The 27,137-nt window shown below is 35.2% G+C and overlaps 1 protein-coding gene across 2 annotated transcripts; it reads left to right on the top strand.

The window, feature by feature from the left end:
• The first annotated feature begins 446 nt into the window (after positions 1 to 446).
• Positions 447 to 27,137, top strand: LOC135684593 (elongation factor G, mitochondrial). 2 transcript variants are annotated; one of them, XM_065200224.2, is made up of 28 exons: positions 448 to 642; positions 1,550 to 1,585; positions 3,331 to 3,444; positions 4,798 to 4,872; positions 5,361 to 5,418; positions 5,958 to 6,046; positions 6,892 to 6,968; positions 7,503 to 7,541; positions 7,990 to 8,106; positions 8,575 to 8,648; positions 9,761 to 9,837; positions 10,648 to 10,728; positions 11,720 to 11,793; positions 12,156 to 12,231; positions 12,813 to 12,950; positions 13,192 to 13,293; positions 15,325 to 15,381; positions 15,720 to 15,809; positions 16,310 to 16,357; positions 16,508 to 16,590; positions 17,098 to 17,167; positions 20,398 to 20,490; positions 21,323 to 21,398; positions 21,910 to 21,978; positions 22,788 to 22,861; positions 24,510 to 24,596; positions 25,672 to 25,725; positions 26,661 to 27,137. In XM_065200224.2, exons 1-28 carry the CDS (start codon positions 556 to 558, stop codon positions 26,778 to 26,780), a joined length of 2,235 nt encoding a protein of 744 aa, XP_065056296.2. In that variant the 5' UTR covers positions 448 to 555; the 3' UTR covers positions 26,781 to 27,137. The 2 variants fall into 2 exon arrangements, with proteins under 2 accessions (XP_065056298.2, XP_065056296.2); XM_065200226.2 differs by lacking the exon at positions 24,510 to 24,596 and having other exon boundaries at positions 447 to 642.

The following is a 27,137-nucleotide window of genomic DNA, read 5'->3' as shown; positions in this document are numbered from 1 at the left end:
ATCACACATCCACAGATGGCAGTTTATTCTAAAGTTTAATATTCACCAATAACTTTTAATATTTAAACTGTTTTAACTGTTTTACCTTTTACATCACTTTGATGATATATCAAGCCTGGATAGTACCATTTTTGTGTCAATAAATCTCAAAATCTTTAGGCTCTTTCGAATCAAAGTGGATAAAATAATAATGTTCACATTGAACGATAGGTTTTTAACAATGCTCTCTCAATTCTTCTCTAAACAAAACAAATATCTGATTTTTGACGAAATCTTATTGTATTGCCATCTTCCATAGCTTGTTATTCTGTTATACTTGTAGTTCTTGCTACCTTTTATTGTTTTTGTGTTAAAGTCTATTTTTTTTAAAAAGATAAAACATTAAAAACTTTTTGACCATGCTTTCGATCCGGTCATGGCCTCGATTTGAGTATTACATTTGTCCGAAAGAGGCTACCTCTAGATGACATAACTTTCATGTGGTCGAAAAAGTGAGCATGATAAAATGCATAACTTTTAATATATTTTAGCGTGAAAAATAATTTTAGATATAAAATGTCTCAAGTAAAAATTCGGAGTGTTTTACCTTTGCTTGACCGAGCAAGGATCCATCAAACTGGTCTTCACAAAATAGGGATTCCGGTAAGTTGGATTGCAAATTTTATGCTAGGCCTAAAAGTTTATCATTGAACACTATATTAATTTACTTTTTTATGAAGAAATGCAGTATAAATTTCAGTAATTATCATCTAGCCTTTGCTTTTTTGATGAATACATTAAACATCACCTAGGTGAGTCATGTAGACATGATCTAGCATCCTTGTCCGTCCGTGATCATAGCTTCTTTTTGCTTTTCTTGTTTATTGCTCGCCATACCAAATGTTTTTGACTAAATATTTTTAAGCTAAAAAAATATTTCGGCTTTTACATTCGAGCCTACCTAATATCAGGGGCGCAAATTAGGGGGTGTATTGGTTGTCAAACCTTCCCCTAATATCCAGTATGCAGAGCATGGCAATTCCAACCAGAGGATTGCTCGCCTGTGGCGGCACTAAAAGCTAAAGACCTATTAAATTATATATTTTAAAAATTAATGATGCTTGTACATCTGGTAATTTAAAATGATTTTTGCTCACCAAAGATCTTGTCAAATTGGTGATACTTTGCAAACTGGCCCGATATTTCGAACCAGTCTGTCTAGGACTAAACTATAATGGTGAAAAGTCTATATGACTTTGGGAGGAGATGAGCCAGACTGAAAAGTTTATTCCACCAGTAATTTTTATCCTTCATTCCCCCTGGGCATTATTAAGAATCTGCTGTAGATTCTCTTTATCTGGTCATGTTTCCTGTAAATATTTCACATTTAAACTTCTGACTTCTGATAAAAGAAAAAAACAAAGAATGCAAGGTCTCTTTGAAAGCCTTTGCTTCAAATTCCGCACACGATTTCATCCGAAATGTTTGTTTTCAGGATCAGGCTCAGGTTTTCATGCTAAAAAATTTCAGTGTCGTTGTAATGAGTATCTTGTTGTTTTTGTCTTTTTAGCTTTATCAAGCCTGTAGATGTTGCAGTTCAAATGTAGTAAGTTAAAATTTAGTACATTTTGTGTTGTTAAATTATATTTTTGGAAAATTTTAAACATATTATTTTAATGAAGCAGATCATGAATAAAATTCATTCTGTTAAGAAATAATACAACACCTAATTTCAAATTTCTTCCACCACTTGTGTCAGTGAGATTTAAGCACATATTTTTACCTCAGTGCAATAAATTATTTGATTCGTTTTGTAACAAACTCTAGTATCAAATATCCTAATGCTCACTGCATCAAGCAACATTTTGCTGCTACAATTTCAAAAAAAGTCCAGTTTTTTAATATTCTTTGGTAGCAATACCATTATATCTATCCTGTTGACACTTTCATTAACTGTATCATTCTGATTTATAGAAGCCCTTACTATCAAATGGTCACTTAAAAACAGATTCCTATTGCAGTCCTGGTAATATTAGTTGTGCGATCGCCTCCACACATGCCTAAAACCCCGAGGCTTGCTTTCTATCGCATGCATAGTTCCTCCTTTTGAATTACTATTCTTTTTCCTCTTTCGTTTCTTTTAATTTCTTTTGTGTGGGTTTTATTGATGGCATTTTTTATTTCCAGCACTCTGTTTTTGTATGTCTCTGTTCTCTCTCTCCGTTCTTTTTGTATTTTCTTGAACATATAACCACAGGCCACTCTGTTTTGGTTAAAACCATAACGTAGGTGTTTCAATTTCTCCATATTTATCTGTTCTCATATCCTTTGCTTGAGCTTTTTTCGAAACCGAAATTGAATTGTGTCTGTTTTTGAAAGCCTCGGTCTTCACTGTTTCCAATAAAACCATGCATATTCAAGTGGTTCCATTTTTGGATGACTCCATTTTGAACAGCGTTCTTGAATAACTTCTGTTTTGTATCAAATGAATCTGTTTTTGAGCATATAAATGGAACTCAAAATCTAAAACAGATTCACTCTGATCCGTTCTCATACGGAAACAGAGGAATAGCAACAGGGCCTAAAAACCTGTATCCTTTTTGTTAATTTTGTTTTCAAGAAACATCTTCTAAAATTCCATAAAAACTTTTTGGTTTTATGAAAACCTCTTGCGCTTTTTCAAACAGTGATACACACCTTCTAATACAAAGATGATATCTGGTCTTCATAAGAATTGTAAAGTCTCCATTTTATGGATTGCATGTCATCGCACACCTAAACTTTTCAAGGCGTGTGATTACCAGCATGCTCACAAATTTCATATTACCAGGACTGCTATTGTAACAAATCTAAATAATGTTGAGAGGAAATACTTGCCTTCATTAATTGTTGTCATTATTTAGTCCTAAAAACTCTAAATACCAACATCAATATAATTTTTTAGTGTCTAGCTTGCCCCCTTAATTAAGAGCATTGAAGTACACAATTACTCCAGAGACAACCAATTGAATTACACCCATACAATGTGTAGTTTTTGCATTTTCCTGATGATTATAATAGCATGAAGCTCAGAGAAGCAACTTAGAACTATCCTGTTCTGTACATTAAAAGCATGTACAATTCTGTCTATACAGCACTGAGCACTTAATGACAGAGCAGTAAACAGTAAATTCCATAGACACTCTTATTAGATATAGACACACTTTTTGTATCATTAACATTTTTTATAATATTTTCTCATCCAGACTGCTCCTTTCTCTTCTTAAAGCGGCATGAATGATTTTCAACTTTTTTGTCTATATAAATATATATATCTTTAGTTATGACTAAAAACTTAACTATGATTTGCAGGTAGATGTTAGAAATATAAGAAACATTGGGATATCTGCCCATATTGACTCAGGAAAAACTACACTGACGGAAAGAGTCCTGTTTTATACTGGAAGGATCCATGAAATGCACGAGGTATAAAAATCATTTTATTTCCTTTCCTTTACCAGTTCAAATAATAACTGATATGCTCATTAGAAAGCATGGATTAATTCAAAGGTCTTTTGGACGAGCACGGCTAATCTAAATGTGACAGCAAGTCCATAATTTCGTTTATACCCCTACATAACAGACAGGGAATTTTGCATAACCTTCTATCAAACCAAAATTTTTTAAGTTTAAGTCATGAAAGTAAAGGCCACTAATCATCTTAAGTCTGGTACACTCCAGCAAATAACCAGAAGTAATGTTTCAGAAAGCGTGAAAAATGCACAGTCAGCAAAATATTGACCTGCGAATTTTTCAAATCTGATGATTTTATCAGAAAGATCTTGCAAAACTGAGTAAAGAATACTAAAACATCATTGATTTCTGGCGTAGTTTGACAAGCTGAATCTTTAAAACATGACAAAAAGCTATTTTTAGACTTTGGTACTTGTGCCCAAGCTGCTGTTGGGTATCGCAGTATAACCTTATAACTATGCATGTTGTACAACTGAAACTTTGTTTTTGAAGGTCAGTTTGTATATTCTAAATTTGTTTTTCTATTTTACTGTTTTTTTTTGCAATTTCTGCAACAGGATGAAATTCATCAGCAATTATAACCATGAAACATTTAATGTTCGAGCTGCATAAAAATTCAAGGCACGCCATTAAAACTAACAAGCACCTATTTTGGTTGACAAGGCACGCTAGTGCCTGTAGGCACGTTAAATTAATGCCTGTTGGAAGGATAAACTGTTCTCAATAATAAGTTATGTTCAGGCAAAATAATCAGGCTTTACAAAAAAGATCAAAAATATTTGAAAAAATTCTTTTTGGTAGGAGATACAAATGTGTGGCAAGTTTTTATGATATATTCCAACACGGTAAAGTTTTGTGCATGAATAGGCTCTTAAGTATTGAAATTCACCCCAAGAAATTGTATTAATAATGATTTTTCTTATATTTTATGGTCTTGAAGTTCTGAAATGCAATCAGATTTTTTCATATGCATATACTCTTCAATCAGATCTGCCTATCAGACAGAAAAATTTAGATGGGCACAAAATAGTAGAAACGTAGCATAATTACTGAAATTCTCTTTGTCTGACACTCTGCAGGGTATGACTGAAAGTAAAGCTATTTCATGCCATCTTTAATTTTGTGGTACCAGAAACTTATTTGGTAATTGATTAAATCATATTCTGAATATCCATTCCAATATATAAAGCAGTGCTAATTTCTTTCAGCACAAGATACATATCTTCAAAGCAGGTCTTTTGAAATGTCTCACCTTTCATGTCTGTTTTTTTATATCGTTCACCTTTCTAACTTTCTGAATCAAAGGTTAGAGGCAAAGATCAAGTAGGAGCAACCATGGACTTTATGGAACTTGAAAGGCAGCGAGGAATAACCATTCAGGTAGCTTCAAGAATGATTTTCCATTCAGTAGCTAATGGCTTTGGGATCAATGACATTTCTTGTGAATTGCAGTAAACTCCAGTTACTATCACACCAAATGTTGCTTGAAAAGTTATATAAAAGAAAGGAGTTTTACTCTAAGCAGCTATATTGAACAATTTTGTGCATTTGGGTCTAAATTTTATGTGACTGTATGACCTTAAGAGAAGTGGCTAACACTAATGTTGGAAGTTGATAGCTTGTCATCTACCAAATTCGTATTGAAAGTAGAAATTATTCAAAATGGAATACTATTTGTCAAAGTGTTTGTGATTGTTAATTATTCAATGCATATGCAAAGCTCTTGTGTGTAAGGTTATGATTATACATTGCAATAACAGTTCCATGTATACCGCTATGGCCATCCCTAGGATTCAAATTCACCTCTTGCTCATACTTTATTTTGATTGCTATTTGATATGTTATTTCCGATTTCAATGCCCTTTCAGTCTGCAGCTACATTTACAACTTGGAAAGATATAAATATTAATCTTATAGACACACCCGGTAGGTAATAGTTACTTTCCAATTTTGAGCATAAAGATTAATTTACAGCCTGGTTTGTGTCCAAATGTTTTTATGCAATCAAAAAGTTTCAGTAGCAAGTTAAAGTTCATAGAATGCAAAGGTCTATTTTTGGAAAAATGACAAGATAAAACTTCAATTATACCATAGTATTTTCAACCGTTTTGTTATATTGTTCTTCCTTGAAAACATTTCCAATGCCATCCCATAAGATGTTAGGGTCAAGCTGTTGATATGCGTTGCGTATTTTCCAAAGGGTGTATGTTGGTATTCCTGGTTTGTATAGGCCCAAACACGAAGGACAAAATTTGATCCAAAGCAGAAAGATGTTTTTAAAAATATTTGCAATTGCTGATTGGTAGAGGAAATTACCGAATACTGATTTATGATTGCAAATTGTTGTTTTTTTCGAATGACAACCCAAAATGAATCTGTATCTTCTCCTACAGTTTTTGCCTCTCAAAACTTAAAATTAAACCAATACCAATGTATATCATTTCATGCCAGGAATCTTTTTGCAGGACATATTGATTTCACTGTCGAAGTAGAGAGAGCGCTAAGAGTTCTGGATGGAGCTGTTTTGGTACTCTGTTCTGTTGGAGGAGTTCAGGTATTCCAAAATGTGTTTTCTGCATATTTAAATATTAATCAGAATGGCCAAATGTGAGTATGTCCTGAAATCCAATGATGGTAGAGATCTTGACTACAGTTTCCTCAATTGCATATTTCTCCTTAGGACGGTCACCTTTTATTTATGTTTGTTGATAGCCAATTGACATGCTTTGCATAATTCTTTTCGTCTTTCTACTTACTTCAGATTAGTTTTAAAAGGCCCAGTTCGCTCAAACTATTAAAAGAGAACGAAAAACCTTAATTTTGTAGAATTGGTATCTTTCTCTATAAAGAACTTATTAGCTTCATTTACATAACCCTGCTTTGTGTTAGCAAGCTAAGCTATCTCATTTTTGTAAAGATCAGTTTACCAAAACTGCAGGGGAGGTTCTTAAATGCATTGCCTTTATTTTCTGTTGTGTGTTAACCGACTTTATGACAAAAAGTTATGACCATTTATTTAAGCCAGCCTCTGTTTTTAAGTCCACCAGTATCAAGATGTTTCAATTATCTCTAAGAACCTAGCAGTTGTCTGCTTGAAAATTTGCTTAATTTGTCAAGTTTCTTGCTCAATGTCACAGTAACCAAAGACATTTTAAGCCAAGGTAATTTTGTTTCGTTGTTTTTAATATTGTGGCAGGTTTATTTCTTTGGGCAATGGTTATTAAGATCAGCCTTCAACGTTGCCATCTGACAGTTAAAATGAGCAAAGATCCCGTATTCTGCCTGTCAGTATCCTGTTAAAGGTACCTCTTAATAGGCTTAGAGGTAGAAATGCAATATTTTTCAGTCAGAATGTGTGATTGAAATACATGAGAAATTTGTTCTTCTGTTGTTTTTCAGAGCCAAACCTTGACAGTCAACCGGCAAATGAAACGATATAGTGTTCCGTGCCTTGCATTTATTAATAAAGTAGACAGGTATGTATTTGTTTGGTTAGCAAGCCCGATTTCGTAGTGGTTAATTGGATTTCCAGATCTCAATGCTATTATGTCTACAGCGAGCTTATGTAGAATCAATCGACACCAGCCTTATTTTATTTACTTAAAGTTATAATCAACTGACGTATAAGTACAATGAATCAAGCATATATGTAAGAAGAAACCGTAGCCCTTGTTTTACTTGCCAAAGCCATCGGCTTAAGCCAGTGTAAATTTGTTCGCCTTTTTCAAAGAAATGTATTTTGAGAATCGTTTTCTTTTTGAGAAAATTTAACTAGAATTTTTCTAGCAGTAGATTATCAGATACCATTGCTGAGAGAACTCTTGCCAACAAGCCCACTGTCTCAAATATCAAACATTTTTGTATCATTCAGCAAACGAAATTCTCCAAGCATGCTGCTTTGTTGAAATAGGATCTTCGTCTAGTACTGTGGTACTTTAGAGAATTCGTCTGAATAACAAAACGCTCTGAAGGCCAATATTACCTGAAATTTCTGCCTATTTTTATTCCAGATTAGGTGCCGATACATCGAGAGTTCTTTTACAAATGAGGTAAGATAAGGATTGCTTCAGCTGATGTAAAGCTAGCTTCAAGTTTCGCTGATAGGCTTACAAGAAATAATGAACAAATCATTCTTTGTATTTATGATATACAGTTTCACAGGCGTTGAGAAACGACTTGAGGAGGTCCTTATTTTTCGTAAGTATTGTTTCAACAGTCATAGAATAAAACACGATATTGAAGCAAAAACCTTGAAAATCGTGCTCATTCACGCTGGATAGAATGCGGTAATATAAATTCATCAACAATTGTAATAAAACCTTTTTGCAAACAACGCCATGAAACATAAGATTTTTTTTGTTAGGGGTGCTTTTTTCTTAAGATTTCCTATCTACATCACATTTAAAATATTCAAAACTGGTGCTCGTATATTTATGGAAGGCACAAAGTAAACTTTCAACACTTTAATAACGATTCTTCTTCCATGCTCTTTTCCAGAACGAAGTTACGTCATAATGCTGCCTTGCTACAATTACCCATTGGCCTCGAGTCAGCCCACAAAGGCATTGTGGACTTAATAAAAAGAGAGGCTGTGTACTTTGACGGAAGCTTTGGGTACGTTTACCTTATTGATCGGTCTACAATCAGCAAAAAGTCCGAGGTCTTCCAGGACCAAAGAGAATTATTCAGTTTCTCGATTATTTCATCAGTTGGCGTGAATTGCTTTAATTTCAACACTGCGAGTTGAAACAGTACTTTTACCAATCCAGTTACAAACCTAAAACGTTTATTAGGCCCTTTCTCACTTTTTACATTTACATAAGCAGCCTCAAAGCCAACGTTACGAAAAAATCGGAAAAAATTTGCTTGTCTTTACTTTTCTATTGCACTGAAAGCTAGCTATGATATTGATAACAAAGTGTACTGAGATTTGATTGGTGAAGGAAAATCATTTATCAAATTATCCTGCTTCTTACATTTTTACCAACACTTTTTAAATGTCTGTTGGCTTTCATTTAAATGTCTGTTGTATTTTAAGTCTGACTGCAGTCATGTGTTCCAAAACCTCATTAATCTTTTTAGACTGAACATAAGAAAGGATGAAGTGCCTGCCAATATGAGAGCTGAATGCGAAGATAAAAGAGCTGAGCTAATCGGTATGTTATTCGCGTTCGATTCTTTTTGTCTGTTTATTCAGATTTCCGATAAACCATTGTTTTTGCTCTCAATGTTGCTTCAGTACCTCATGGTACTTCCAGCACTCATTTTGCTTTGTGCAGCATTTCATTTTGCTAGCATAAAATGGCCTATAACCCTGCATTTTTAAGTTAAGAACACAACACCTAGTAATCAAATGTTGCAAGGAAGTTTTATTGTGCAGTGATAATTTCGCTGCACTTATTGATTCCAAACACAATATAGTCAACTCCTCTAAGCTCTGCCTTTGTTTTGCGGTATAAAGTTGGGAAGAATTTTGTTGCAGCATTCAGTGAAAAAAGGAATACTCTTAAAGCCTCAGTAGGCCGCCTCTTAAAGAGAAATATGACATATTCAGTCGGATTATTTGACCAATGAGTAGGCTTCCTCGTATTTGATTAGCTGATTATAGTTTAGCGCTTTAATATACGCCTAACTCGTGCTCAGAATTAGAAACTGGTAGGAAGATTATTATCGTAAATCCTCGAGTTCGCTTTCTTTGGGCTTGCTAGTGTTAGATGGGGCTAATTCAAGGGGGGGGGGGTCTACAAATGATCTCAGCGCTGCCATACAAATAGCTCATTTGATAGCTTCTTATCAGTTTTCAATTTAATTTCATCTGCAATTATACTTAATTAATCTTCCGCAAATAAGATACCAAAATATATATAAAGGCACAAAGAATATTCTAGTCCAAATATTGATATCAATGCCCCTTTTCTGGTCTTTTCATTCTCCGCTGAATATGTTATTAATCAAATACTAAACTGGTGGATTTTTCTACTGTATCTCGATTGAGCCCCCAAAATTGGCTTGTTAGGCTTGGGCTTATTTTTAGGTGGAGCTCATTTCAATTTTAACTTCCAGGGTGATGGCTTGTTCGAGGGAGGGGGGGCATTTTGAGGATTTCGGTATTTTAAGATTTGTGTTACAAGTATTCGTTGCTTACTTGCGTAGGGATTTTAAGTATGTTTCAGTTAATTTTCAGTGTACAGGGCAGTTAGCAGATTGCTCTCGTGTCATGGATTTACCTTTCAAGACTTTTTATTCAAGTCTTTTTTTCTGCTTGCAGAAACAGTGGCAAATGTGGACGAAACACTCGGTGAAATTTTCCTTGAAGAAAGGGAACCAACGGAGGAAGAATTGAAGGTGATAATTTCATGATTTTTGGGACATTAAGAGCTGTATACATTTCGTAACAACTTAGACTCTTTTAACTGGTTCACTTTTTCTACAAGGGCTACAAAAAAACATTCTTATGCTTTGGTACCACATTTTGAACTAAATTTATCCTGCCAATGTTTAGCCTGCCAATGTTTAGCCTGCCAATGATAGCTTTTATACCATTCTTCCTTCTATGATCGCCGGTTATTGAATAGTGCTTGGAAACAGCGTACCCATATTCCTTTGTATTGTGCTGACCTGTATTTGCACGTAGATGTTGTTTCAGCATTGATCAAAACGTGTAAGATACTATGTGTGATAGATACGGTTTACATGTCATCTCTTGTATCATTCTGCATTGTTGCATTTTACGATATCGTCTTTCGATGCTCCCTCTTTTAAAGCAAGTATTGTATAAACTAAGCCGATCGATTCAAATATGTTAAGCCGATCAACTAAAAGTGGTTTATCTAAAACATTCCAAGTTCCATTGATTACAATGGAAAAAATTTTTGAGCTGATAATTATGCAATTTTGCAACATAAAATAATGCAATAAGCACTTTCTAGGTCCCACTGTGTTTAAGCTACAACATTTTTCAATGACATTATTTCATCACTTTATCTTCGAGTCTTCTTGCACTCAGAAGTAATATTTCTAAGCTAGAAAAAAAGCAGAACCAAATCGTCACATACAAGTACCATGCATGCCGTAATGCAGTGCAAAATAATATGGGTCCGCTTTTTGTGCTATCTTATCTAAGCTTTGTTTATGTAGTATTTGTTTTACCAACAGGCTGCCATCAGACGCTCTGTTATCCAAAGAACTTTTACACCAGTGCTGCTAGGAACGGCATTGAAGAATAAAGGTGTTCAGGTAATAGTTAGCGGAAATAATTAGGCCCATGTCACGTGGACCCCTGAAAATGTTGTCAAACTCAAATCTATCTCAGTTTGTTACTAGGCTGCATGTAGGATGATGTCATAGTATATGTCTCAAGGTATTTCAAGTTACCAGTATCATAGCTGATGACGTCAGTTTGATCATGATTTCTGTAGACCAAAGACTGTGCTCTCGGTTCATTATTGGCTAGAACTAAGATCCTTTTGAACCAGTCCAGTTACTTAAGTTGAGCACGTATGAATTGCTTGTTCTGGCCCTTGCATTTGCTCTGAGCACAAGATAATCACCGGCTGATACTAAGTTTCACTCTCGTGATTAGAATCACGTAGATTAAAGATTTCTTCCGCAAAGGCCTTCTGGAATTTCTTCATGATCTATTGAATGTGGCAACGAAGCGTTGACCGAATAAGGTTCGCAGTTGTGGTTAATCGAAGGAAGTTATGTGATGGGAGTTATACTGACCTTGCTTTAACCATCAAGTCATACAATTCAAGTCATACATGTCAATTCAATTCTGATAAAAATTTAATTTACTTGAGTGTGTTGGACGTAGTTTTCGATAAGATGCAGTGAATGAAAGTCACAATAAGTAGCAAATCCCATTAACCTAAAAACAGATAACAAAATTTACGTGGTGTGTGAGTGTGTTAGTGGTAGTGCATTGCATTTTCATTTTTTACCGCTCATTCTTGTGTGCTCCGACAAGGACCCCTTACCCCATGATATATACAATGTTATAGGAAGTATTATTATTTAATATATACACACTATCTATATAATATATGTGTATATTATGTTATGCTTATGTAATATATCATCATGTATACAATATTATTAATATCACATAAAAATAATAAACTTGAATCGATAAGTATGTAGTAAAGAAAGCATTAAAGTATGGAGTATATATTAAAATTGAGACGAATATACCACGTAGTTCCATGTTTTTGCCATTTTCTTACAGCCTCTTTTGGATGCAGTGGTAGATTACCTCCCAAATCCAACAGAAGTGAACAATTATGCCCTTGATATAGAAAAGTATGATTTGTATTCGTAATTATTCCATTTTTCATAATTTTTCTCTCTTTGTGCTTCTTCAATCAATCAATTATTCTGTAAATAGATCATTTGTTTATGTTGCTTGTTAGATGTGATTAATTTGTTTGTTTACTTTTTCCATGACGCACGTTTTATACTGCATAGAAAAACTGTACGATATTAACAGTTAACATTTTTGTTTGAAGTTTATCGTTAACAGTTTGTAGTTATCAAGTCAAGGTTCATGTTTCATTATTTTCTTTATTTATACATCAATTGTCGGCCGATTACGGGCCCTCTACTTTTTCAAACGTTTTTATTTTATTAAAGTAATTTGAATCTTATCCGGTCAAATTTTGCAGAGACGAAGAAAAGGTTCTTCTAGATCCTGCAAGAAACGATGCCAAGCCATTATTAAGCCTCGCTTTCAAACTGGAGGTAAGTACTTTCAAGTTCATTTTTAATCCGTTGTCGTCAAATTATTATGGAAGATTGTTCGTTGTAGAGTAAAATAAGATCTTCTGTTTATTCTTTGGACTAAAGTTTCAAAAATTGATTACTATTGGATCCAGTTTTCACCTTATACTGTTTGATTTATCGACTTGCTAAGAGGGTATGTAATTGCTACTTGATCTGAGAGCACCCTTGTACCATTCGCCAGCACCCTTGTACCATTCGCCAGCCGCTCTTCAAGGCATGCCACGCCCTTATTAAATCACACCCCTTCAGAATGAAAAAGACGATAGTTCTCTAGATTATGGAGATTTTCTAGATAGGACACCAAAGACGCAAGAATGTAGTTCCCCGTATAATTCTATCTTTATTTAGAGCTTTAAGGGCTCTACCGAGTGACAAAAACGTCACCATGATTCTTACAGTGTTTCCTATTTGGAGCTTCGTGCTTCCAATTCATTTTTTTCCAATACTAACCTAACTTTTCTCAGTCTCTTAGAGTGCCTTCACGATAACGTTCTCCATCATTCTTTTCAACCTTTTCTCTCGATATTGTCTCTGTTTAGGCTGGTAAATATGGTCAGCTAACTTATATGCGAATTTACCAAGGACAGCTGAAAAGAGGCCAGTTTATAGTGAACACGAGGACAGGCAGGCGAGTGAAAGTTCCTCGGGTAATTCAAATGCACGCTGACCAGATGCAGGTTTGTTCTCGATACATTGGTTCAGTTTTTGCGAATTCTTTTATATTTTCAATAATATTTTCTGCTGTTGTAGCTTTAATGAAAAATAGCTGTTATTTTGTACATGAATATATAAATCAAATCGCTGGAAAAAGCCCATTTTCTGAACGAGTGTGGCACATTCAAATTCATCGGTTCTGCTTCCATTTATTCAATTCAATTCAATGGTTTTTCTTGTACACAAGTATCGTCGTTTTTCCAGGATATACAAGATGCTTATGCAGGTGACATATGTGCCTTGTTTGGTGTTGAATGTTCATCGGGAGATACGTTTGTTTCTGAAGGCGCATCTTCGCTGTCTATGGTATGCTTTTATGTGTTTTTTGCTCAGTTAGCTTGAAAATGTTGATGTTCGGTTTAGGGAATAACGGTTAATTTACTCCATCATATTGATTCATGCAGTCTGTTTATTTCCAAGATTTTTAGTCTTCTGATACTCAGGAACTGATTTGTATCATAAAACTGGCATAAAACCCAGGTGTGTAGAGCTAAAGGGGAGCTCAGGGGAGCTCAGAGTAGCTTGATAGGTACCCTAGGTACCAGACTCACTCTATGTAGAATAAGATAGAGTCTGGTTCAGTGCACCCCTTTCCCCTTTCTGGTGTGCCGATATTAACCAATCAGGAGCAAGTGTATAGATTTCTGAACGTTCGAAGGTCACATCCAAACAATAAACGTAGCTCTGGTGTAAAACGTTGAACAGAACACAACATAAATTAATGCTGGCGACCGTAACGATTGAGTTTGAAGACGCTGTTTAACTGAACTCAAAGAATATTTTTCGCATGTTGTGGTACTTAACACAGAACAGTTGGCAGCATTGAAAGCATTGTTTGTAGACAGAAGAGACACCTTTGCCATATTGCCAATTCGGCAATTCTCTTATATTTCAGGCAGTGCCTCTCACTGCAAAGAAACTAGGCCTTGTAGTGAAATGTAGTAAATAAGAAACACCGCAAGGTGCCGAGAACAAACAACAACAAACACACGTAAACCAGTTGTGGCTAATATTTCGCCCCGGCAACGGGGCTTCGCTTGTCGTATTGGCCATATTTGCAGTGGTGAACTTCCAACGTGATGATTCTAACCGCCGCGGTGTCCAAGCGCTCTGCCTTCACAATGAGGAAGTAGACTTTGAAAGTACACACAATTTATGAGGATAATTACAAAAAACGTATTTTGATATTTTTAGGAAATTTATTAATGATTAACATTTTATAACTGCATTGTGCTAACTTTAATTTCATGCTTCGCACATGTTTTTGTTGCCAAATAGCATTTTGCATCTGATGATTTGATTGTAATCTTTAGACAGAAAAGTCTATTATCACTGTATTAATAATGGTGACTTCACAGAACTATATAAAATATATTTGCTTTAAGATTTCCCAAAACTTCACTGATTATATTTATCCGTCAATCTGGTTTACAGGCCTAGTTTCCAGTCTGTTAAATTGAGTAAAGTTCTTTCGAATAAGTCCACCGGAACGAGATCCGGGCTCACTGAACCAGACTCCCTTATTTTATATAAAGCGAGTCTGGCACCCAGTGTACTTGTTAGGCCTCTTGTCAATGCCCTTTGTCGATGCCCCTTGTTGATGCCGAACGGTAACCTCTTTATACTTGTTGCTATTTTTTGAGACAGTTTTCACGATGGCCTCTCTGTTCTATTTTCACAGCACTTCACCTCAGTTAAAACCTTTTTTCCACCTTTTCTCTGTTAATTGTACCGTACATTTTTCAGTTCAAGGGCGCTTTAAGTCTAATTAACAACTTAATTTCCTTAAGGATTCCTTGCCGTTTATAAAGAATCTATTCCCTAAGCAGTAAACGAAATTTCTTGAAATCCTTTGGCTACTCTACTGTACCAATCATCGTAAGTTGACGTTCAATTACCCACGTGCAACCAATTCTTATAATTTTTAGAATCATGTTGACCCCATAGAGTTCAATCCTGTTGAGTCGTGCCGTAGATAACTTGGACATTCACTAAGTTGGGTTTATTTTCCATCCCTGTTGGATTTTCCTACCTTATTCGAGCCAAAACTCGTAACCCGGAAAAGTCAAATATTCGTAACTCGGATCATTCCCTTACACGCCTTGAAGATCAGGCATAATGGGATTAAATTGTGATCAAGATGTACATTGATTACAATAATTTTCTTCTAAAAATTTCCTGATTTCTTGTTACTAGCTTTGGCCAACCATCTCCTGCGAGCGGCGCTGCGGACCCTTATCAATCCCTGCTATGTAATTTTTAACTTGCTTCCAGCTTCTATCCTTAGACCTGCACCGCCTGATATTAAACATTTGAACGTGACCTTTCTTCTTATAGGAATCAATATTCGTACCGGACCCGGTCATTTCGTTAGCTGTCGAACCAAAGAACAAGGTATTTTACCCTTTGTCACCTGTGTTACCCTGTATTTTACTATGGTTGTCCAAAGCAGCATTTAGTTATTCAATTGTGTGTCAATGCGTAAAAATTTATCAAAGTAATTTTCATGTGCCTTCCTTCTAGCAACATATCCTTCATTTTGTCTTAGTAATTGTTAAGCTTTCTTTGTCGTCGGCTGATCCCAGTTTTTATAAAGCCGATGCTCTCTTACTGTGTTTTTTCTGTTTAATTCTACTATTGAAATTAAATATCAAAGCAGAAAATTGTAAATCATAAACATTATGACTTGCTTTAAAAGCTTTGACCATAGATCGTTTATTACCATTTTTTAGACTGATGTTGAAAATTTTTCGAAAGCTATCAATCGTTTTACCCGAGAAGACCCAACATTTAAAGTGCATATCGATAAAGAAAGTAAAGAGGTAAGTTGCTACATCGTGTAGTCATTTTCATTATTTTTATTGGAAACGATTCAGCATCGTATAAGACTAGGTTATTTGACAAGAGAGTAAAAGAGATAAGTCACAATGATTTTATTAATATCATCAGTAAAGATGAAATATTGATAGAAAATTCGATTGACAAGATTCGAATTATAAAGATTCGTATTTGACTGTAGAAATACTTTAGCATTAAAGAAGACACAGCTACGTAACAAGAAAGTAGAGGAACAAATCTGAGTGATTTTATTAATGTCGCCAATGAGAATTCAATTGACAATAATAGCAAATATTGGTATCTGTACTGTAGAAATACTTTAGCAAGAGAACGCTTTGCACATTAGCATGTTTTTGTCATATTCAGAATAAGATATAAGGAGAAATGAAAAGAATATGAATTCTTGTTAAGCATTGTGAAATACTGCATAACTGACAAGTTGAAATATTTTCTAGACATTTGGTATCTGTATGATTTTTTGCAGACTATAATTTCTGGAATGGGTGAGCTTCACCTGGATATTTACACTGAAGTAAGTTTTTTTCTTTGCCTTCCGCTAAATGTCCATGCTGGCTGAGCTGATATGTGATTTAAGGCTTAATAAAGACATGTCTGCGTGCTTATAACCTCGGTAATGAAGCACTGGACGGCCATTGCTAATATGTTTTGTTCCATGTTTTAGCGAATGAAATCGGAATACAACTGCCCTGTCCTTACTGGGAAGCCAAAGGTTGCCTTCCGTGAAACTATAACTGCACCCGCAAGGTATTTCATCGTTTTTTGCTTTTTGCTTTCGCATATCACCTTTACAATTTAATTAGTTCTTGTTGCTGCCTTGTTGTTGTTGCTGCCTTTATGTTGTTGCTGCCTTGCTGTTGTTGCTGTCTTGCTGTTGTTGCTGCCTTGCTGTTGTTGCTGTTGCTACTGTTTTCTGTTAGGGTTTTACTATATAGTGAATATAAGTTTTTTTCTCTGTCTCACACAAACTTTGTAGGAGTTCATCTTTTCCCTTATATTTTCTTCATTGTCTAAATATATGCCTGCCATTGACACTGAAGGTGCTTCAACCTTACGTATATATATACCTTAAATATATACCTTACGCTCAACCAGATTTTTAGCATGAAATTCATTAACCTACAATCTTGAACCTGAGCAGCGTTGTCTAATATCCTTGTTTTTTGTCAGTTCCTTTGCTAATGATAGCATTGATTTCCCATGGCACTTTTCAATTGTTACTGTTCTGTTTTACCTTGTTTTTTCTCCTTTTAGTTTTGATTACCAACATAAAAAGCAGACAGGAGGCTCGGGTCAGTTTGGTCGTGTCATTGGAAAGTTAGAGGTATGTTTATTTCTTTAAATGAGAGTGTGGTTGATAAACGCATAGCTGTTGTCTGTATTTCAGAAGTTTTTTATTGCTTTTTAGTTCGTTGTTGCTTCCAGCTTCGAAAGTACCTATCATAGTAGGTATTAGGGGGGCTGTTTCTGTTTCTGAAGTATCGTTATTGCTGCCAGTAAACAACGAATAAAGTATGATATTTGGCAGATGAAAAGGAAAAACTGTCCCTTTCTCTGTCTCTTAGACAATATGTACTTTATCAAGCTAATATTCCGAAGAGTTCTCCATTTTTATCTTGAACTACCTTTCCCCAGGTTAATTTTCAGTATCTTTGTAATTATGCTACATATGCACCAGCTTTTAATAAGAGAGAGGGTGGATGTTAGACTATGCGGATATGTGACTGGCTCGTGTTAAGAAGTTTGTTTTATCAGCTTTTTGATTGTCAAACAAAGTTGTAGATACACTAACGCCAAGCAACAAGCAAGATAATTTTCTTGCAACAAACTGGTGTCATATTGGTGGTGTAACATATATAAAAGACATTTCAATTCGTAAAATTTTTAAACCCCTAGAAAGTTCATTACATTCGTTGCACTCGATGTCAGTCATCGAGATGGACCATCCTTCGTATGCCGCTTTTTTCTTACCCCCTGATTTATAATCTAATTTTTCTTGCGAACATTTTTAAGTTTGCAATTTGAGTACATATATTGATAAGATAGAAACGAGGAAAGTTAATTACAAAATATTCTCTAAAAAGACTTGAACTGATAACTTGAAAGTTTTCATCTAGTGAGGTCATAAAATATCCTAGAAACTTGTGTAGCGTCATCACTGTGATCTTGGTTCCTTTGTGAAAAATTTCCCGTGTGTTCAAAATCTTTTTAGGGGCTACCTTAGGCTATTGATTCTTTGCCGCCACTGTAAATATCTTCTGATAAGTCCCACGGCTTTAAATATCAAAGAATTTTGTTGACACTTCAACAACTTTGAAACTTTCCCCTTTAACTTTGTAAAGAAACGGTTTATGATAATAATATTAAAAGTAATAAATAATAAACAATTTATTAAAATTTGAAAAAAAGACAATAGCGGTAAGCTAATTAAGGCCAACTATAAAAAATTTATTCAAAAGTCTTATACAAAAATAAAATTTTACACAATTTACAGCTGCACTTTGGTTTTTGTAGCAAGCTAGGTGACTGCAGTTTAGTTTATGTAGCCAACTTGAAGGACCATTAGGGAAACAAGGTTGTATTAACATTTTAATTGCTATCTCTGCAATCCTTAGCCTGGGGTGTTTTTAGACCACGTTTTTAGCTTCCACCTGTACATTTTCTATATCTGTAATTAGATCAAATCCCTTTTCTTAATTTTAAATTGTAATTTATTTGGATGGCAAAATTACACATAAATACATACATTACTAATCTGACGTGAACTATTAACGACAGTCCGGTTTCAAATGCAACATAAAGGCAAACCGGTTTCAAAAACTCGCTTGGAGTGCTCAATCTCCTGAAAAATTCCAGTCGTTAAACTGCCATTAAACGGTTTCAGTAATTTCTGGCAATATTCAAAGCTGGTCCTTAAACTGCCGTTCTACATTTCGGTTTCGGAATCTAGAAGTTCTGTCGGATTTCAAAAACTTTCTCAGTGTTGGCACTATTGAGTCTTCTTCTACCTTGTGTGTTGCCATTTTCTTTCCACGAGCCTTATAAACGAGAAGTGTATTTTTTTACTTCTTCTAAACAAGAGAGGCTACTGTTGCTTAGATTAGCAAAACCATACATCTAAATACCAAGCTAAAACGCCTTTTCATGACGAGGTTTTGATTCCATCTCTATAGAAAGTGCCTTCGTGCGCTGACTGTCCTACCCTTTCAGCATAGTTGACCAATATGGTCATTTCTCTTCTGTTTAGACATGATATTTGGCTCCTTCGTGTTATATAACGGTTTCATGAAACCAAACGAAATTTGTATCCAAGGCTGACAGAGAAGTTAAGCAGTTAGCAGTTATCTTAATTCCTTTGAGATAGCTTTCTCGCTGCACTAAAACCACTTAAACCACACTGTATCACATTGGTATGTGTTGCTCAGTTAAACCTTAACGAAAGTCTTCAACAAGATCACAGATAAGATGAGAATGTAGCTCCCGCTGTCCCTTTTGTCATGTCACCTGCTTGCCCTCAATTGATCTTAACTGAAATTCAAGTGAAACTGTACTGGCTTTTCGGATAGCTTTAGTTTAAGTGGCTTTTCAGTGATACATAACAATGAAAACTGGTGCAAAATCGAATAGCTTTCAGGTAGAGGGCGTACCTTGACTAGCATTGGCTAAACTCTCAGTGTGGAAGATTTTTTATTTTGCAAAACTTTATGTTTCCGCCAGGATCTTAGTTAGGTCTTATCATAGATGGCGCCAGCGCTGAAAGGTGGGTATATCGAAGCTTCTACTCCGACAACTCAGGGCCTAATCTGTTACGAACTGCTACAATTTCAGCAGATTCCTGAGTTTTGTGCTAAAATTGGTTTAGAAGATTTCAAACATTGTCTTAGATTCATTATACATTGAAGGGATAAACGAAATTATTTTTCGGAAGAAAATTGTACCTCTAGTTCAGTGGCAACATTATTGTTATGTATCTATAATGTTACCAACGAGACTACGACTGCGATCTTGGATACACGATAGCTTCATTTGTCATGATTTGTTTTAGGGGATGTAAAAGACTATTCTTTGAAAACATGCTCTCTACAAACTGGATTCATTTACAATGCCATCCAAAATTACTTGAAAAACCCAGCTATTTGCGCTGTGTTTTTCTATATTTAATTTCTTTTCCCGAATTTTTGATAGTCTAGACAATATCATACAAGTCTCAAAGAATGTAATCCACAACCTCCTTTTTTTTATATAAAACTAACATTTTTGCAAGGGGAAGGGCGTTGGATATTGAAAGCAGACATTGGTGTTCTTTCGAGGCTTTTTGCAGCGATTGTATCTTTGAAATAGAATCTAAAGCTGCCAAACGGATCCACATTAAGACTGTTGTTGAATGTTCAAACATGACAATGCATTTTGTGCCGTTATGTGATTAACAAAAAGTTTCTAAATCCCACTTTGCTGTCTTTGTTGCATTAAACTATATTTAATAGGGCTTCTTCACTTATATGATTTCGCGTATACAATTTACCATAAGTTTAAACTTTGGCTAATTTATCCCAGGTGCTTCCAGTTGAATCCCTCACTCATCTGGAATTCGTAGACGCAACAGTTGGGATGAATATCCCAAAATCATTTATCCCTGCTATCGAGAAGGTTGGTTACAATAGCCTGTTCAGAGTTATTATTTAAACAATCATGTTTCTCTTTGTAGTTTATTAACTGCTTACCTTGCATGTTAAGCAACATAAAATTTATCAAGACATTGTCTTACGATGTCATTAAAAAAGATGGAATTATCTTGATAAGGTGTAACAGGTGAAATCTGGGCTCAATCCAGTGCTTTGTGAAACAATAGAAGAGAATTTGTGTAGAAAGCCTTTTGAGGTTATCATACCCTTCCAAATAGAACTCGTCCTTTCCCAAGGAACATTAGGTATTTTCTAAGCCACAATAAACTTTTCATTCCAGTAATTTTGTAAGGACATTTCAGTTGTGCATAGGTTACGCAAATATTAAGTACAGATTATGCACCGATTACGCGCAGATCACGCACAAATTACGCATAGATTACGCACAGATTGCACACAGATTGAACCTTACCAACTTTTTTTCAATGTAAAGAGGAACTGGGAAGTTGAAACATAAATTCCAATATTGTTTGAAAATGTAACAATGTTGTTTGTTGCTATTTGAATTCTTCGGGATAAGACATATCAAACAAGCGACTTTACTGAAGCTAGTGAGCTGAGCTTCCCTCTCCTTTTTCACAGCTTAAGAACTTTTGAAACTTTTAGGGCAATTATCATGTCACGTTAGATAGACAAATTGAAATTTATAGCTTTATATCACCCAATGACTTGATTGGATACTGTATTGAGAATGACGGCCTTAACTGTCTGTCCATTTGTAGACTATTTCCCAGAGAATTATCGACTTTAAAAACAAAGTAAGCTGGAAATGCTGATAAACATATTGGTAATTTTAGGGTTTCTACGAAGCCTGCGAACGTGGGTTTTTAACCGGTCATAGAATGTGTGGTATGAAGTTTACCTTAGAAGATGGTTAGTATACGATCTACTGATTGCTCAAAGTTCTACCTATTTTTTGTTTTAAAAATACACGGTTAGCCAAAGAACTCTTTGGTACCGCAAACATTGAAAATGGCACAAACTTTGTTCTGGTACATTAGTCAAAGCATTAGATATCAAAAAATATTGTTAGAATTTTGCAGAAAGGTTTATCCCATCCAATCTGATAGGTTATCGTCTCAGCTTCTATAAAAGGCCAGTCGTTAAACTGTTAAGAAAAGTCCATTGCGTTTACTTTGAGATTTTTTGCAATCGACGTTTTAAAGTCTTTGAAAGTATCAAGCCATGCAATTTAGGAATCAACCAAGAGATCTCACATTTCATTAATTGTTCTTGAATATATCGAAGTTCGGGCCATGACCAATGCGCTTTTTCGATATATCAAGAGAAATGTTGACTATTCTTTAAAGGCTTTAGTGCTACAATTGTTCTGTGTTCATTTTATACTATTCAGCTCATATGCTAAAGATATTGATTTTTACAGGCGCCGCTCACGCTGTCGATTCAAGTGAGCTGGCATTTAGACTCGCAGCCATAGGAGCAGTTAAGCAAGGTAATTATTAAGTAAGACAAGTAATACACAAGAGGAATCGTCTATAAACAACTTTCTTCTTCCGTGTTTCTTGGAAATGCTCTTTGGCCATCAGAGTCATCAGTGCTTTCAACGTCACTGAAAACCTCATCGTTATTACTATTGTAAACTTAACTGCACTATTATTATCATTTCAAATCATTGTATACCATACAATACAATCAATACGATAAATACAATACAAAGCAATATAATACAATACAATGCAATCCATTACAATAAAATGATTTGCAATGATAACAATACTCCAGTTCAGTTTACTATTGAAGTAACGATCAAGTTTTTAGTACAGATACAGATACAAATACAGTACAGTACAGTACAGTACAGTACAGTACAGTACAGTACAGTACAGTACAGTACAGTACAGTACAGTACAGTACAGTACAGTACAGTACAGTACAGTACAGTACAGTACAGTACAGTACAGTACAGTACAGTACAGTACAGTACAGTACAGTACAGTACAGTACGGTACAGTACAGTACAGTACAGTACAGTACAATCCATTACAGTTTGTAATGATAAAAACGATGAAGCTTTTAGTGGCCTTAAAACACAAATTTCTCTAACCAATATGGTCAAAGAGCATCTCTACAATGCAATTCAATACAATGTGATGTCTTTCTGATGCTCGTTTTTTTCATTTTATCTTTACAAGCTTTCATGCGTGTCTTATGCAGATGCCATGCATACGAAAATCACACATTAAAGCTCAACACTTCAATTGGTAAATGTATCCCCTTTAATCTCGATATTTAAACTTCTAGCACTTGAAAAAGCACGCCCCATAGTCCTGGAGCCAATAATGTTAGTTGAAGTGAATGCACCGCAAGAATTTCAGGTGAGTCAGGTTTAGCTGCCGTCGCCGACCTCTTTTGTGTTTCGCCGGAGCTCGTTGTTTAAGATCAGCTTAGAGCGGCTTTCTGTTCGTAAGCAAGTCGCAACATGTCTCTCATTGCTTCTATTAACAACGCGATATAGATTGGCAAATATTTTTTCAACCACGTGAGTTCTACTGAAAACGGCTTGCATATCTTCATCTTTCAGAAACGCATAAGAAATCCGCTCAACTTTAGAATTTGCGTCGATTTGCGAGAGATATTTTCTCTTTATTAAGAAGTCATTCCCTAGACAAGCCAGGTGTTTCCTAGCTATCATTGGATCCATTGAAGCACGTGATTCCATTATCGAATTATGATTGGCTGGAGTAATTTCATCTCTCGCCTTGGTCCTTGTTTCTAGACAATTTTCGTCATTAGCGCAGTCTCTAAGATTTCCATCTATTTGAATTCTCATTCAGACTAAGACACGTGAACAAGTTAGAAGCGCTTAGTCAGCAGTTTTATTTATTTCTAGTTGGCGACGTATCATTAGATCCAAGAATTTATTGGTAATATTTCTAGGTTTTAGGGGGGAAAAGCTTCATGAAAAAGTTATTTGCTTTGTTTATGAACAATTTTTAGAGTATAGCATGACAAGATCGGAATTTCAAGCCTATCTGTGATGCTCTTCTAACTTGTCTGTAACTTAGGCCTGTTCTAAATACCAACTGTTTGTGAAATTGAAAAAAGAACTTTGGTATCAGGCTCCTTGTAATAATACTCTATTTAATGATGCAACATTTCAGTTTATTGTTTGCTCGAGAGTCGCAAAGGGTAATGAATTTGCTATCAGTTTCTATTGATTATGTGTGTTAGATTTTCTCACGAGTCAATCAAAGCATAAGAAAATTGATATGCTTTATCGCCGTTACCAGGATTAATCTGGTTACCAACTGCACACCCAAGTGGCTGCCCCTTGGTCCTCAAGGTCTTACAGACAGATTAAAACAATCCTCGTGATATTGCGATAATCCTAGGGAAGATTCAGTTGATTTGATTTATTTCTGGCTTAGTCGTTTGCTTGTGCAGAGTCTTGGGTTGCTAATGATCGGTAGACATGGTCCTTCATTACTCACTGAGCATTGATGTTAAGTTGGAAAGCCTCGCTTCTATTCTGGTTACCTCGTTAATAACGAGGCGGCTCCATAGTTGATTGGTGAACATTGGTGAGCATATACCAAGAAAATCTTTCCACAGCTAGACGGTGTGTTTACCATTTCCCATAGCACCATCTTTCCAAACTTTTCCTTTCTGCATCGTTTCTTTTCTCTTTTCCTGCCCTCTCCCCAATTTCATCTTTCGCATTGCTTCTTCACTGTCTCCGCATCGCGGCTCTTCTCTTAGTATTAGGTATAGGGAAATGCGTAACCCTTGGAAGTGCTGCGAAATGTTATCACAGATGTGATCACTAAAGATAAAACTATTAGTAGTGTAGGCTGAAATTAGTAAAACAGACAGTCAATTGCTTTTAGTTTCACTAGGTATTATTAAAGTATTATTAAAAACTATCACTATTTGACAATGTTTACAAAATTTTGCACCTAGAACAGCAACTAAAACATCAACTAGAACTATAATTTCTGATTTGAGGGTCCAATTTTTGCCTAGGGTGCTATAATGGGAAGCATAAACAAGCGTAAAGGGTTGATCACCGGAACAGATTCAGTGGAAGATTATGCAACAATTTATTGCGAGGTAAGAATTTATTTCATTTAGTGTAATTCCGCCAGTCCTTAGATATCTTTGCAAATAATCTAAGATGGCCAATATGACATAAACACGTCGTACGGGCGATTGCAAGGCCAGCAAGTCAAAAATGCTCTAAGCGTTAAAACTGATCAAAAGCAGGGTTCAAATTTGATCTGATTATTTCATTTAAGCATTATTCTTTATCTAATTTCGTTATTCTATGTTTTCGCAAGTAAATCATCTGAAAAACATAAACAATAGCGATAAATTTTTAGACCTATAAGTGGCAGTGAGGCCTAGTTGGGCCATCCCTCATGTTTTTAGAATTTTTTTAAGCCTAGAAGTGGCACCGGGGCCAATTTTAGCCATCCCCTCCCGTTTCTAGAATCTTTTCGCCTCTTTTAATAATATCTGCGTTATTTTTGTGTATTGAGATATTCAAGAAACATATGTATGAGGCAGTAAGATTTCAGGTAGCACGTAATAACTTCCACTTCATCCCGCCTCTATTTAACTTTCTCGCTCCTTCGTTCACTTCTAAAGAGCTTTGTACGTCCTAGTAGATAAGCTCTTTGATTATAAGATCCATGGAGACCTGATCTCTGAAATCCGTGTTTGAACTTCTACTACGTCAAAACAGAGATTTCATCTGAAAATCGTTCAGTTAATCGCATCTGCTAACAGATCGCCAGGCAATCTTATTACAAACCATTATTCTTGTGCTTTTTATAGCGTTTTGTTTCCTCTAATTTAAACTTTAATCGTGGTGACAGATAAAGTTGAAGCACAGTACCGATGTCCTTAATAGACAAAGATTTTATTTATTGCCATACCGGATAACCGGCTTTAAGCTTTTTAAGGAAAAATAATTTGGTTGCAGCGAAATGGTTTGCTTAATGAAAGATATTTCATCCTATTGGGTTATCTTAAGATTATTTGCTCTTTTTAAATTTTCCTATTTATGACAAGATTGCATAATTTCTCAAATGCCTCTTCTTCTTTTTTGAATTTGTTCTCAAAATGTTTCACATTTTTGCTATTTTCTCGATCTATTCTTTATTTCTTTGATCATTATTTCCAGGTTCCTCTCAACGACATGTTTGGATATTCAAATGAGCTGAGATCCATGACACAGGTAATGTTTAAAGAAATAGGAATTTCAGCGTGTTGGTTCTCCTACAGATGTTTTTTTTGCTGAAATTTGGCATAACATTTTTATACTGGCATCAATATCTGTCCTCTTATTTTTGCTCTTTAAGCCTTTTGTCAAAATTTTTACTTAACTTTCCAAACCTTTTGTCAACACATGTTTGAAGTTTTGAAACCTTCGAAGTCTGATACAAAAAATGAAAATATGACCTCCAAGATTCCATTCATTTTCAACTGCAAAGATTAGCTCTTGCCCATTAACCATATAGATTTCTGCATGGGTTACCGCAAGATGACAACAGAATTCGTCGGGAATTGGGCCGGTCACTTTTGAATAGCAAGCGTTCACTGATTCTATCGTTACGAGACGCTAGCAATATAAACCTGCTTTAAGTTTGCAACGACATGATTTGACTCGTTTTTGCTCACAGTTTATTAGAAAACATTAGATTGTTATTTCACGAGTGAACGCAAAACTAGGTTGTTGCATTTTCAGCAATTTTTTTTAAAATTTTTAAAACGTCTTAGAAAATGCTCTACAAAGTTCCGTTATGTTTCCTGTTTCTAAAGAATAAATAATAAAAGGATTTACATTATTTTATTTCGCTAGACTTATCATGTTCTTTTTTGTCGTTTTCAAAAATTCATCCTTCAAAGTTATTATCATATGACCTTTACCTTTATATTCTACTAATTTTGATTCACACCTATTATCCTATGTTAATCTAAACAACGTTATCAGAACGTTATATAAACTTTGTTGGAGTTTCTTTGGGCCTAAGTTAACTGTTCATCTTCAATGTATGTGTTGGGTAACTACAGTCGATAGAATTTGTGAAAGGCCTTATTTGTTGGCAGCTGTATTCTCTTGACATTGATAATGTCGATTCCTTGTATCAAGTGACCCATTCTCATTCTTAGGGGAAAGGTGAATTCACAATGGAATTTACAAAATACCAAGCGGCAAGTCCACAATCCCAAGCGGAATTAATGGAGAAATATGGAACTGCTTCGGCACAAAAGGCGAAGCTAAAAGGATGATTTCTCGATAAGTTAGTGAATTTCAAATTGAACGTTTATAGGAAGAAGATTGACTTTGTATGATATAGCAACTGTTGCGAAGTTCCCCTGTAAGTATTGAGTGTGAACATGTTAATTGTCTTAGTAATTACGCAGTTCTTGGCGTAATGTCCCATCACCCCCTAGCACAAGTTTTTCCAACCATAGAACCTACGTTTATTGGAACTTAGAAGCCAATCAGTTGGAACATACGAGAAGATTGCTTTGAGGCAATGTTGCCAAACGTGTCTAGTACAAGATGCATTAGTAGGGTGGCAATCATTTGTTGAGGGGAATCGAATTTGTGCATTTATTAAATTGAATAAATGATCAATAGAA

The sequence above is a fragment of the Rhopilema esculentum genome, chromosome 21 (assembly GCF_057945365.1).
Source record: "Rhopilema esculentum isolate cy_ngs chromosome 21, ASM5794536v1, whole genome shotgun sequence".
Taxonomy (NCBI): domain Eukaryota; kingdom Metazoa; phylum Cnidaria; class Scyphozoa; order Rhizostomeae; family Rhizostomatidae; genus Rhopilema; species Rhopilema esculentum.
This window is presented reverse-complemented; position numbering and strand designations above follow the sequence as displayed.